This window comes from Tachypleus tridentatus, chromosome 10 (assembly GCF_004210375.1).
Source record: "Tachypleus tridentatus isolate NWPU-2018 chromosome 10, ASM421037v1, whole genome shotgun sequence".
NCBI classification, from domain to species: domain Eukaryota; kingdom Metazoa; phylum Arthropoda; class Merostomata; order Xiphosura; family Limulidae; genus Tachypleus; species Tachypleus tridentatus.
The window spans coordinates 120,151,845-120,166,377 of NC_134834.1; the positions used below are offsets into that span (position 1 = coordinate 120,151,845).

The following is a 14,533-nucleotide window of genomic DNA, read 5'->3' on the forward strand; positions in this document are numbered from 1 at the left end:
AACTAGTGATCATATGGAACCAGGAAGTAACTGTCACTTTATTTTATACATTAAATTCTACCTTTGGAAGTTGTCCATAATTGAAATGAAGATTTGTTTTTCTCTGGTATTAATAGTAACTGTACCTTTAGGCATAGTGTAAAAACAGAGTTCTGCTGCTATGCTCAGACTTCTAGTGCATGGCTTCAGAAAATCAGTTTAGTATTGTCAAAACCATAAGCCATCTTTTCTCTCGTAACATAACTTTAACAGACCCTTTTCCTGAATCCCTCCTCAAAAGTAAGTTAAACAGTCCTTTTTGTCCTTAGTTAATTTGAAGGTAAATGTATTTATTACTATTAAAGCTATAACAAGTTTATTTTATTACTCTCATAACTCCTGCATTACCCAGACAGAATGTTTGTTCTCTACATATGATTGAAACACTTTAGTCTTCTCCTGTTTGGAGTTTTTTAATGCTCAAACTAACCAAAATAGAAATGTTCTCCAGGGTCACCTGATGGATGTAAGTCAGGGTCTCACGATTCATACAAAGACAGTGACTTCAATGACCTGGTATCATTTGTACTGCACCACATCATCTTTACAATTACTGAAAAGTGTTTTTTTTTATGTTTTACTTCAAACCTATTGTTAACGTACACTAAAAATGTAAAATCCAAATCATATTAAAATCCAAACATACCATTAACCTGCACCAAGACTAGTTCATGTACACTGGAAAGTTAGATAAAAGCTGCCTCAACAAAAACATTGTGATTTGGAAGACAGGTAATCAACAACTGTCCAAACTGGTTCTACGTTTTTGTTACCTTGCTACAAAAAAGGTAAAATATTTATTGTATTGTAAGAAATGTACTTTTGACGCAACAACCAGGTTGTTATTCAACATCTGAAATGTGACTTTTCCAAGCCTGTCTTGGGAAGATCTCCCTGCTACATCTGTAGTCATTACACTTACAATTCAAATACATCTTAGAGTTGTGAATAGAAACTGTTTCAACAAAATGCATCATTTTTTGTATGTTACAAGGAAATTAATAAGAAAAACTACTCTTATTGGTTAATTTGTTATAATGATAACAGGATGGGATAAGTTTAACAAGAAATCAACACAATAATTTTCTTCTAAATGCTGCACCACATCATGATATACAAACCTCTTCCGTATCTAATGTAATGTACATAATAAAAGATGCCACCTGTATTATGTACATAAAGGACACATCTCACCTCATTCTTGTGAGAGCATAAAGTAGATAAGCAGCTGTGTTTCCTCGGTCATCCAGCATCTGAAAACATTACAGCAGGTATTCAATAAATATACACATTATAAGATAGTTACTTTAAAAACAAAACTGAAACCATACTGCATCCACCTTTCCTGGTGGTGAGAAATAGGGTTAGCATTAATATCAAAGTTGTGTGCTTAAGTATAAAACACTCTAAACTGACAGAAAATTAAATGATTTTGTTAAAAAACATTGTTGCACTTACTACAAATGTAAGGTATGAAAAAAACGACACCATCTTTCTCGACTTGCTGCTGTACAGTTATTATCTGACTGAGAACAAAGACTAATTTCAAATTGTACAATGAATGCTTGTTAGCAGCATGTTTACTGCTTTAACACTAGCTGTTATATATATTGTAATACTGTTAGAATTTTCACTATCGATAACATCATTATAAAGAAAACCTTATTTCTGATATTTCAAGTTATCTATTTGTACACAATCTGAAGTTTAGTCACTTGCAGAGTACTTTGAAAATTATAATAACCTGTCAGCTGAGATCAGTAGTCCCTATAGCTCTGTTCATGAATTGATTTTATTAGTTACCTGGACCTGTTTACTATCAGTTTTGAATTCTCTTATACAGATATAGTATACATAACTACTAAGAAAGGTTCACTGTACAAACACAGGCAACTGTTTCATACAGTTAATGTTAGAGTAGTAAACATATTACAGTATACAGCTACTGACAAGCAGTTGCTGTACATAGTGAAATGTTTCATACAGTTAGTGTTATAGTAGTAAACATAGTGACTTGTTTCAGATGGCGACAATACACAGAGTAATATTAGTAGTCATAGAGCTCCCTATCTTTGAAACTTACCCTATCAAAAGAAAACACATAATCATGGTTTCGGTTGTGTGACAAGTCACTGTATTTGATGCAGCCATAAGCAACAGCTTCTTGAGCAGTCTTTAGTTCTTCTGGTGTTAAAACCTGATATTAAAAAATAAAATTGTTGTAGCACTCCTTATTTACATTTTAAGGATTAAAACCGTAACTTGTGTGCATGTATATATACAAATGGAAACAAAAAAAAAACTCATTAACTACACATTAAAACTGAACTTCATCCTTATCAAGGACAACTTGTATTTGAAGGTGTTTTTTTCACAGAAGAGAACAATTATTTTTCTCCAATACCTATGACTGTTTGTTTTTTCCTCCATCAATAATTTTATGTTTTGCTGTGTTACATTATAAATGAATAACTGATTGTTGATACATTCTTTTTTTTCACTTGATGTCTATGCAAGTTGCTTTTATCTACTACTAAGATCCTAACTTTAGCCTTTTTCATTTCATGTTTAGGCATATGATGCTTGCTACCTTTAACTACTTTATGGATCTTTTCACACATTTTGACCAGTACTCTGGGTTAAACCACGGATCTTTTCACACATTCCGACCAGTACTCTGGGTTAAACCATGGATCTTTTCACACATTCTGACTAGTACTCTGGGTTAAACCATGGATCTTTTCACACATTCTGACCAGTACTCTGGATTAAACAATGGATCTTTTCACATAAAATCCAACCAGTCTCAATCTAGTGATGTTTTACCTTATCCCTGTCCTTTTCTTTTAACTTCTGGAGTGATCGTTGCAATCCTTCCTCTAACAAGTCTGACAACTTTATGGTGTCTCCTGAGCGGGTTTTGAACTTTTTCCTAAAGAATCACACAATTATAGTTTTAGTAGTGAAATAAACTATCAATAATGTTTATTCACCAAGTGATAATAAATATAAGTAAAAAGGATAAATGTTATTCATTAAAAATAAAGCTATTACATACACTAAAACCACTAGCAATATGTACTCAGTATCAGGTTCATTATCCAGCCTTTTACCTGGTTATCGAGCTTGACTTGTCATCACTTTTAACCCTGATGAGTTTTATTTCATAAGAAGCATCTGAGTGTTAGGTGTAGTGACACCGATACATTTATAAGAAAAATTAAAAAGATATTATAATTCATATGAACTGTTTCATTACACTAACCTTCAATGTATACATAAGGTAATATATGTATATCATTACCTTAAACTAATATTGGTTGCAAGTGACATTTATACCAATAAGTTAAAAAATCTGAAACATTAAGAAAAATGCCTGTATGTTATCAGATGTATGATGGATCCATTACACAGTCAGAGAATGCCATCACTGTTTGCACCAGATGTCAGTAAGGTAAGGAGAAAGACTAATTATACATTCAAATCAACATGCCAGTTCCTCAAAAAATATAAGTACAAAACAAGTTTCAGATAAATATCTCAAGAACTTCTGTACCCTGGATTGTTCAAACAGTCCCTCAGAAATCAATATCTGGACACACTTTAGAAAACATGAAAACGAGGAGGTAATAGACAAAAAAGCTCATACAGTGAGAACTGTAATATACAGCAGTTAGGCCTAGAATAGAATACCATTGCTTATGGAAGAAGGGCTGTTACGTCTAGAAAATCATTTATGTGTGAACATCGTCTGGAATAAGAAAAAAAAACCAATGGACCTACTGTCTAGTCCAACAATATACTTCCTATTGAAGAGATAAAAAATGACATTAAAGAGTTTACTTGAAATGTAAAACAAAATTCACTCCTTTAAGAGTTTCTCCGTTTTGTTCATTGAACATGTTACTTTAAGCTCGTCAAAAATAAGACCTACTTGTCTTCTCCTAAGACAACGCCAAAGCCAGCATGATCTATCCTCAATTTTGAGCGAACCACCCAACCAGCTCTCTCTCCACAACCAAATATAGTCTGAAAGTGTTGGCTCTAAATATAAATATCAGTAGATATTCAAAATTTTTCATTAATGTTCAAAACATACATAAAATATTTTATAATCTATTCAGTGATATAAACATTAATTAAAACATGGTTTTCTATTTCATAAACATCTGTGTTGCAAATTTTTCCAATATACATTCACAGAGACACATCAAAGTTATAATGAAAAACATAATACAATAAAAGTTACTAGAGACCTTCCTTACATTAAAAAAACTAGTTGAAGAAGTACTTTAAAATTTAATTTTCATTTCTAACCCCTAAAAGTATAAATTTAAATGTTTCAAAAATAATAATTAACTTTTCTCTTTATTTTACTGCCAGTTAAAGTTTCATTATACTGTCAATAATAAACAATGCCAGCTAATACACTGATTTATGGTACTGTACTTCAATACTATCAATAATAAACAATGCCAGCTAATACACTGATTTATGGTATTGTACTTCAATACTGTCGATAATAAACAATGCCAGCTAATACACTGATTTATGGTCTTAGTTTTTCACTATTCCAACAAATAATATATAATATGAACTATCAATCTTTATTTTCCTTACTTATTACAATGATTTTTGTCATGTTACTTTTCCTTGTTTATTAGTGGTAAATCCCTTTTATGATGTCACAGCATGTAGTCTGAACAACCTATAGTGAAGCTGAGCTTTCAAAATTATTGTTTATGATTATTAACATTTGTGAATAACACAACAAGGGATTTTTAAATGTTTAATGGATTATGTTTTTCAAGAACATTTTACTAATCAGTTAGTGACCTACTGATTAGCAATCACCCATTTCTACAACACTTTACTGATCAGTTAGTGACCCATCGATTAGTAATCACCTTGTTCTACGACACATCACTAATCAGTTAGTGACCCATTGATTAGCAATCACCCATTTCTACAACACTTTACTAATCAGTTAGTGACCTATTGATTAGCAATCACCCAGTTCTACAACACTACCAATCAGTTAGTGACCCATTGATTAGCAATCACCCAGTTCTACAACACTAATAATCAGTTAGTGACCTACTGATTAGCAACCATCCAGTTCTACAACACCTTACTAATCAGTTAGTGAACCATCGATTAGCAGTTGCCAGCTCTATACTTGAGTAGGTATTTCCACTGTTAGAATAGGATAAATCAGGACATCTCTCTGGTCTAGATAGGGCAAATTTGTTTAATGTATAAACTTAGAAAGTAATTTAAGAACTGGTTTTGAGTCAAAGTGTTATAAATCAATACCGTTCATTAAATATCTTGTGTGAAGTTTTACCTGTCCAGAATCAGTCACATAAATCAACCAATCAGCCTTCTCTTGAAAGATCCTGTGTTTCAATGCAGCTAAGTCTGAAGTATCATATGTGTACCCTCCATCGGACTTCACCACAGTCAAAGGCACAGACTGTCCTTCTGCAAACATTACCATTCGTCCCTCATCCTCTTCTAGGAAACCTAATCCAATCATCAGAATTGTCTGGTTAGCCAAAATGCACTCATTAATCAAGCAACTTAAATGACTTGTGAGGTCAGATTTTTTTACTTGAAATTTTCAGAACGTAATTATTAATAACATTTTGTTCTTAGATATACAAGTAAAAGACCAGAATTACTATCTTTTACATCTCAGATAGTTTGGGTTACAGGAGCAAATGTTGGTTTGCCCACATACTGATAGGAACAGACACAGGAGTACATACTGACGAGAACAGATATAGTACATACAGATACATACTGAGTTGCCCACACACTGGCAGGAACAGATATAGTACATACTCACTTGTCCACATACTGACATGGCAGGAACAGTTACAGTACATACTGACAGGAACTTATATATGCTGATACTCTTTAACTGGATCAGCAAATAGTCTCTAACACAGGAATATTAAGGAATTCCTCTTGAAAAATTCAAGGTACTGTGTTAAGGTAAGGTTTGTCTCAGTAGGTTTGTGTTTAATGACCTAACAAGGAGTTTCTTCCTTGTAGTCCAGCAGGCCCTAAAACCTTACTTTCTTTATGGGTTTGCACAGGGACACGTCTTAGAAAGAGATATTTCTAATATGGAATGAGACATTATAATACTAGATTTAGGGTTAGTAAGAGACCGTGACAGTGTATCTACAGAGCCTTTTGTTTAGGGTTGTTTATTGTTCTATGAAGAGGGAAAAAAGAAGAAATTATCACCCACTGACGATTCCCACCAGACTCTTCTAATGGAACATACTACAACACTATACAGCAATGTCAGGGTTTCTTGGGCACTGTACCCCAACACCAACACTACAAACTATAGACATCTTAAAATAGCAGGTGGTTAAAGTTACCATAAAAGACCCACAAAATTGTCCTTAGAGAGTCACCAAAAGATTTTCCACCTACAGAAATTCAGTCAAGTATTTGTATTTCATCTACATATCTAAATGGATCCCCCATCCTTTTCATGTGTTGCTATGTACGGCAGACATGATTCTAAAGTATCTGTACTGGCACAACATTTCTGTAACAATCTTTTTATTTAACATGTGAAACAGAAAGGTAATGTTATCCAGACTACTATACAAGATGAAAGTTTGTGAGAACACAGAAATACTGGCCATGTTTGGAATACTTCACTCATTTTGAAAGTTTGTGAGAACACAGAAATATTGGCCATGTTTGGAACACTTCCCTCGTTTTGACTTTATCCAAAGTATTCTAGTATTTCACAATTAATTTTATTTTTTATTTCAATATAAAACATTTAAACCAAACTAAAGTTCTCGCTTACACATCTGGTTTTGAAATTAGTATGCACTCCTAAGTTCGGCAAACTCCAGTGTTTAATGTCCAATTTTGACTAGTAAATGTTTACAGAAGACAACTATTTTACTTAGTTAAGAATCTATTTAAATCATATGAATAAATACATGCAACCCAAAGTATACATTAAGTTTTAAAACTATAAACTGAATACATCTTTGTTGTACCTTTAGCTTCAAGTTCTTCAACGACCTCATTCATGAGTTCTTGGTAGAAAGATTCTCCTCTTTCCGTGATTGTTATGTCAAGCTTTTCATAAATTTTACTAAATTCTAAGAAAGGAAAAAATTTAAAAATCTTAAATACAGTTGTACATATAAACTTTTTAAATAGAAAACATTTGGGTTATTTAAGATGAATAAGGTCTATAAAGGGTCACAAGAAAATTAAAATGAGTAATCAAACTGACTTTCATTCACTCTCACTTCAAACTTCTTTATATTTTCTACAGAATTGATAGAAAATCTAAATCTAAACCTTTTACACTGCAAAAAAATATTCTAAAAAGTCTAGTAAAAGAACATTTGGGTTTTATCGTTTAATACTGAAGCATCGATTAGATCTTTCTTAACCCTACCTTTACGTGAAACGTCACATATCATCTTCCATGCAGTGATAAATGAGGGTTCGTGATTTTGTAGCTTTACAACACAAGAATAAGCTTTCTTCTTGAACTCAGGATCAGTATCAAATCGGATTTTTGAATCCTGTAAAGTAGAAATAAAGAGGAATCACCTGACTACAGATTCTAAACTTTCAAATCATGAATGTAAATACTAATGAAAAAAAGTATATATTGCATATGGAACTACAGCTAACTTCTGGAGAACACAAAATAAAATCTGACTAATTGAATGTAACGATGTACACAGAAAACAAAAATTGATCCTTTTGTTTTAGACATTTCAAGTGTGAGTTCTTTGCAACAGACAAATGGACACCAATTAAAATTTGGTTTCTCTGGTTTGTTTTGAATTTCATGCAAAGCTACACAAGGACTATCTGTGCTAGCTGTTCCTAATTTTGCAGTTACTGTAAGACTAGAGGGAAGGCAGCTAGTCATCACCACCCACTGCCAACTCTTGGGCTACTCTTTTACCAACAAATAGTGGGAATGACCATCACATTATAACACCTCACAGCTGAAAGGGCGAGCATGTTTGTGACAGGAATTTGAACCTGTGACCTTCAGATTACAAGTCAAGTGCCTTAACCACCTGGCCATGCCGGGCCACCAATTAAAGAATTTGTTTATTAATAGTCTAAAAGTTATTTCAACTTCTGTACAAAGAAAAACTTCAAAATGTTTACCTTTTTGTATGAAAACTATATAAAGATCTTGGTTATTATATAACATCACATAATGTCATATATCAGCCTTCTTTTCCCAGCTGTGCCTTTGACTAATCCACTCACTTGAACACTGGCAAACAGTCAGTATTTGACCATAGAAATGGACGTCTTTCAGTGGAATAACATGTTTCTGGTAATTATGCAAGTCACTCTAGTAAGTACTCAAGTCAGTTTCATTCGAGATGACAAGAAACTCACTTGAAGTAAAAATGTGTTCTCAAGACGGAACACACACTTAGTTTTTAAACCATGTTAACTCCATACACCCAAACATTAAGTTCACTTGTGAACAGGAAAAAAAAACACTAATAACCAAATAGCATTTCTCAACCTTAAGATCACAAGAACCAACACACAATTTAAAACAGAAAAATCAACCATACTGGATTATACATTCCCTGGGTCTCAGCACATGAAATAAAACAAAACCACAACAGGTTAATAAATAAAATAAACATAGCCACAAAACTATGTTCACCTGATAAATTAACAATAAAAATAAAATAAAACAACAATTCATTAGCATCAACAAATTTACTCCAAAAACTGTGGAAAAAATTATAAACACCACAAACTCGGTCAACAATAAACCAACAATACCTTACACTGCTGCATACCATATATTCCCAACATCAGCAGAAAAATAACCAACATTTGGCAAAAACTAGTAACAAAATATGACATTCCAGTTAATACCAAATTTAGTCAAAAACAGGTATAAAACTGAGGTCTATACTATTTAAAAACTACACTGACAAACACAACACCAAATTATTTATAAAAGACAATGGAACCCAGATTCAAAGAACACAAAAAACACCACACATTTTTGAACACTGCAAAACAAATAAACACAACCATAGAAAACACCCTGATACTAAGCAGGGAAACAAATATAACCAAACACAAAATCAATGAAGCCCCACTTATACAGCAATCTAAACTAAAATTAAACCAATATAAAGGAACATCTTTATACCAGTACTAATTAATAACCTAACACCTAACTGCAATGCCCCCTACAACCCCGAATCTGTTTACACTCTCGTCCCTAAGACGTGTGTCCAGCAACGGTCAGTTGCAAACTCTCTTTGTTAACGTGAAGATAATCTAAGAAGATCAAAACGTTGTTTTATACCTTATTTTAATTAAATTTTTAAAACCCATACCAGCCATCTTGAAAATACAAGTTAATTTAGTATGTTATGCAAAGCAATTTAAGAGCTGTATTTTTTTGAAAGTCCTGAAGACAAAAGGCAGAAGACTTCCGAAACGTTCTCTACACTTGTGTCTCTACAACAGGTAGTTACCATCCATTCTACAAAGCTTCATCATGAATACTCTGCCTGAACAATCTATCCAAGAATATCCTTGGACTACAATTATTTAACTCTTTCTCCCCAGGTGTCCTTTACTACTTATGACAAGGCTTTAGTGTTTTAAATTCAATATTTTATTAAACTATCCTTTGTTCATGTTATACCAATTAGAACAGTATAACATATTTGCTAGTAATCCATATTTTAATAATATATAAATTTTAAGTTTCTGACTGTACAAGGAAATACTTTTAAAATCCTGAATTCCCCTAGTATTACATTTTCTTTGTTTTTCTGAGAGTGTAAAAAATTAAATGTAAATTGCTCACAAGAGAATCATCACTGTTCAGACAAATCATAATTTTCATAACCTTGTTTGATTACAGAGCTATAAATAAAAAAAACCTTCCTGCTATACCCTCTCTCTTTTCAGTACTTGTTAATAGTTGTCTCTTACATTTAATTATATAATACATATATAACCAGCTATCAAATGATGTATTGTATAACATTGTGTTCTGAACAGATAGTAGTGAATTTCATTGAGAGTACAAACAATGTTCCAGTGAGAAACTTAAGTTTTGATGAATTTGTAAATGCCCTTGTCACATTGTAAAAAAGTCAACAAATCTGTGAGAGGTAGGGGAAATTGTCTACTTTTTGCATGTTGTTATTCTACATTCTTTGGTGCATTATTTGAATAAATAAATATTATTTACTGCATTACTACTGTTAGTCTAAAAAGTAGGGTTAAGTTTCACTGATTATCAACAGTAAAATAAAGACTGGGTAAGTACTTCTTGATTTTCATGTTTATTCATTATTTATTATTATAAAAATAACTAAAATGTAAAAATATGGACCTGTTTAGATTAGTTAAGTATAGATTAGGTAAAATAACTAATATAGTAAAAATGTTTTGTGATGCACATGTGTGAGCAGCATGTGCCCCAAGTGATTTACTACTTACAATGGTGCAAATAGTAGTTTGGCATAGTTCAAAGAGCAATAAAAAAATAATAGTTAATTATCAATACGTATACACTGTTACAAGCTTAAATCTACTTAAGATAAATGAATTTTCTTTCATGCTACAATTTGAAGTCATTCTAGAAAGAAAAACAGGGTAATTTAGATTATGTTTTTGTGGTTACAAGTTTGGTCAAATTGACCAATCATGTTTTGAGTTAGGGTAGAAAGAATAACAGATAAAATATAAAGTTTAACTGAAAAAAAACATCTGAAATGTATTTTAAGAGGTTTTCGGGATTACGTAAAGGAAATTTGAGATTTGTATTAATCTTAATACAAAAATTTCTTTGCATGTGCACTATTCAAAACAAATACTTAATATATTCATGGACAAATCTTTACTTTATTAAAAATACTTCATTAAAAAATATGATTTTTTATATGTGAAAGAGTTATAATGTTAACTGAAAGACTGACAAATTTTAAGATATAAACATTATATTGAAAATTAGAATTTAAATATATAAGGACTTTTAAAAGAGTCAACCAAATTAACCAAGCCCATGATGAGCGAGTTAAATTATTTTCATCACTTCTTAAGAAAATTTAACACTTGCAATGAACAGTGCAGCAGGGTGGAATTTTGAAACATTATTATAATTAAAGGGATGAAATATGATATAAAAATACATCACCATGTCATTTACCTTAATTAACTCCTTAAACCCAAGTGGATGCTGCGACCTTCCAACTAAAAAATCCCTATTTACCTGTCGAGTGGTGACAGTGTCCAATAACATTTACGTCTCTTTGGCTGAAAAACTAGTCCTAACCAATCCATGATGACACGAAAAACCACTTGTAGAGAAAATTATATAAGTAAAAAAATGGCTGGTATGGGTAGAGAAAGCACGATGTAGAGGAGCAAACAACAAAGAAGGTCGAAACGTTGTTAGCTCCTCTACATAGTGCTTTCTCTATCCATACCAGCCATTTTATACATATATAATAGTCCTAACCAAGTTCTTATCATCCTTTTGTAAAGAGGCCAGATGTTCTTTGAAGCATTATTATTTGTTCTCATTTGTCATATTTGAGATGGATTGCTTTCAGTGTTTTCTTGTGTAGTCTAACAGTTTGTCCACATCAATTGTAAAACAAAAATGGGGAGTTGAAAGATGCCACAGAAACATTTTACTGCAGATTAAACTATGAGTTCAATCAATTAGATGGAAAGTGATAACAATGGTGGTTCGATCCTGAATTTGACTTTGGAAGAGACTCTAGTTATGAAAGCTTTTAGAACAATCAACAAAACCCAGTTAGTGTTTCTCAATCAGCTGAACAGAGGGGGGACACTGTCCCAAACATGATCTAATGATACATAGAGACCACCAAACCAAAACCCCAGCTAGACTTGATCCACCACATAGATCTATGTTCACCACTAGATCCAGAGTTAATGATTGGATTGAAAGAGATCTGCAAAACAGACAAACCACAACTAAAGACTGAATTTGTACTGAAAAACAAGCATGTTCTTGGTGTACATACAGTATCTATGATAGCTCAACACAACTCAACTGTTTCAGAGTTCTGTTTACAGAGAGTAACACTTTCATCACTGCTATCAAGTACATTGAAACACAAGTTGCAAAGAAAACGACTGCTCAGAGATGGTTGAGGTATTTGAACTGGATCCCCTTTATCCACTACAAGTTGCTGATGACAGCATCAATGGACATCTACAAATAATGTACCATTCAAGACTACTTCACCACTCACCAGTCTCTCCACACACCCCTCTATCACAAAATGTTCAACAGGAAGAGGTTTGAGGCTATTTACTACACAATACTTCATGTGGGTACCTCTTATGTTGAAGGGAAAAACAAAATTAAGAAAATATTATGACATATCATGATAACTGTGAAGATGTCATGAGAATAATTCTGGCAGAATGTGCAAAAAATTATTGGTTAAGAAACTTTCTAAGTGTTATATTGATAAACTACATTATTAAAGACTGCAATTTTCTATCAACTGAGACAGTTATTAAGAAAATGACTTTCACTCCCATTAGGTGTCACTTTCACAACAAACTGATAAAAATATGCAGCACTCCAAATCAACACAAAGCTACGTATCAAGATACATCAGCATATAAAACCAGGTGACACTTCACATCAATCACAATAAACATTATTTCTAAAATTAATCTCCATTATTCACATACTTTGTAAAATGCTTGAAGATCAGCAATGGGTGGTGACTCTTTGTCAAAGTTAGGGAACTTGTCTTGCAGGTGAGCTATCAGCATACCAAACTGTGTACCCCAGTCACCAATGTGGTTAAGTCGAACAACTTCGTGACCAACAAATTCAAGTAATCTTGAGATACTTTCCCCGATAATTGTAGACCTGAAAAATGACAAAACAACAATAACTTTGGACAACCATGCTGAAAAGAATTGGAATAATCACGTTTCTCTCCATCTGATTTTTTTTTACATTTCTTAAGCCCTTATACAAAATAAATAACTGAAGATATGTACGACTGCTTAAGTTGAATTCAAGTGTTATGATTTAGATGGTTTAAGTAAAGCATAACTGTGTGCGAGTCATATGTTGAATAGTTCATTTGTTATGATCTGGTACTTGTACATTGCATCATTTTACTTGAACCTTCTAAGTTTTTCTCACTGTTTTAATTTAGTGTTATTGCATCACAATATCTTGTAGTGAGTAGAATGTCCTAGGCATCACTCAGACTATAACAATGCATAAAAAAAATGTAGTTTGAGTTAGGCTGTGTAATGGTGAGTTTAGCTATAAGAATGCATAGTGGCAATTTCTAAAGTGAATTGTCACAGACTATTGCAATAACAGAGAATAAAAGAACCAATCTGTCTTCTCAATTGTGTTCTAAAGTTACTGAACTAAACTGTGTCAACTTTGATGAAAAGAAACATTTATTTAAAGCTCTGGATACAACTACAGCAGTAAAGGGTGTAATGAACATTTGTTCCAATGTTTGACTTCTTTTAACATATTATTTTAAAACAATCTGAAGATGACCCAGGAAGGTTGAAACGTTGTTCTCTGCTCATCAATAAGAGTGTTAATACCCTTAACCAGCCATTCTGAGATACATTTTGTATGCTGTTTGTTTATTATTGAAATTTATCTCAAACAAGTCTTAGACACCTACTGGACATAATCTGGTTCATCCATACATAAAAACCTGATTATAACTCATATAATAAAGATGAAATTAAAATTTTAACATTCCCCTGATTACTGCTACATTTAAAAAAATCTTAATTATATTTCAAAAATAAATCTAAATCATAATCTTAACATATGACCAGAAAATCTTATTACAAGCAGTGTTAAAGACGGTTATGTCAGGAGGACAAGTAAAACAACAGTATCACGAACATTATGTTGTGAAACAAATGGAAAAGTCTGTGAAAATCAGTAAAAAAAGAAAGAATTTTATTTATAGTATTATAAATAGTTCAGCCATGATATTAGAATAATAAATACATTCAAAAAATCAACAAAGAACAAAAACAATAAACCCTGTATGTAGCTCAAGTGCATAAAGATAAAACTTTTCTTCACTGGAGGCAAACTGATTAAGAAAGGCCTGTCTTTGGTAAATACTCAGTTCATACGATTTCTTATTTGTGTCTTCAAATATGACGTGAGCATTACAAATACACATATAATCAAATATGATGTGAGCATTACAAATATAATCATTTAATAGGCATTTGTCTCTTCTCATTACTACAACATATTCACTACACAATTTATACTTCAAACAAACTGAAAATATGTAATAATGAAGCAAGCTTGAATTGTCTATCAGCTTTTGAGTCCATTTAACTTCACCATACAGTAATATAAATTAATTTAGGTATGCAAATAATATTATGACATTTTATAAATTATCAGAAGCCTAATGGTATT

At 32.2% G+C, this 14,533-nt stretch overlaps 1 protein-coding gene across 3 annotated transcripts in view; it reads right to left on the minus strand.

Moving 5' to 3' along the window:
• ArgRS (arginine--tRNA ligase-like protein) overlaps window positions 1-14,533 on the minus strand; it is a 28,925-nt gene that overhangs the window by 1,212 nt on the left and 13,180 nt on the right. For 2 of the 3 annotated variants that reach the window (XM_076463322.1, XM_076463324.1), the window contains 8 exons: window positions 12,793-12,976; window positions 7,490-7,619; window positions 7,080-7,184; window positions 5,387-5,565; window positions 3,974-4,083; window positions 2,866-2,971; window positions 2,123-2,236; window positions 1,234-1,292 (listed from right to left, as the gene is read on the minus strand). In XM_076463322.1, the coding sequence (XP_076319437.1) occupies window positions 1,234-1,292; window positions 2,123-2,236; window positions 2,866-2,971; window positions 3,974-4,083; window positions 5,387-5,565; window positions 7,080-7,184; window positions 7,490-7,619; window positions 12,793-12,976 (987 nt within the window). The remainder of the gene's footprint in view (window positions 1-1,233; window positions 1,293-2,122; window positions 2,237-2,865; window positions 2,972-3,973; window positions 4,084-5,386; window positions 5,566-7,079; window positions 7,185-7,489; window positions 7,620-12,792; window positions 12,977-14,533) is intronic. The other variant, XM_076463323.1, reaches the window with a different exon arrangement.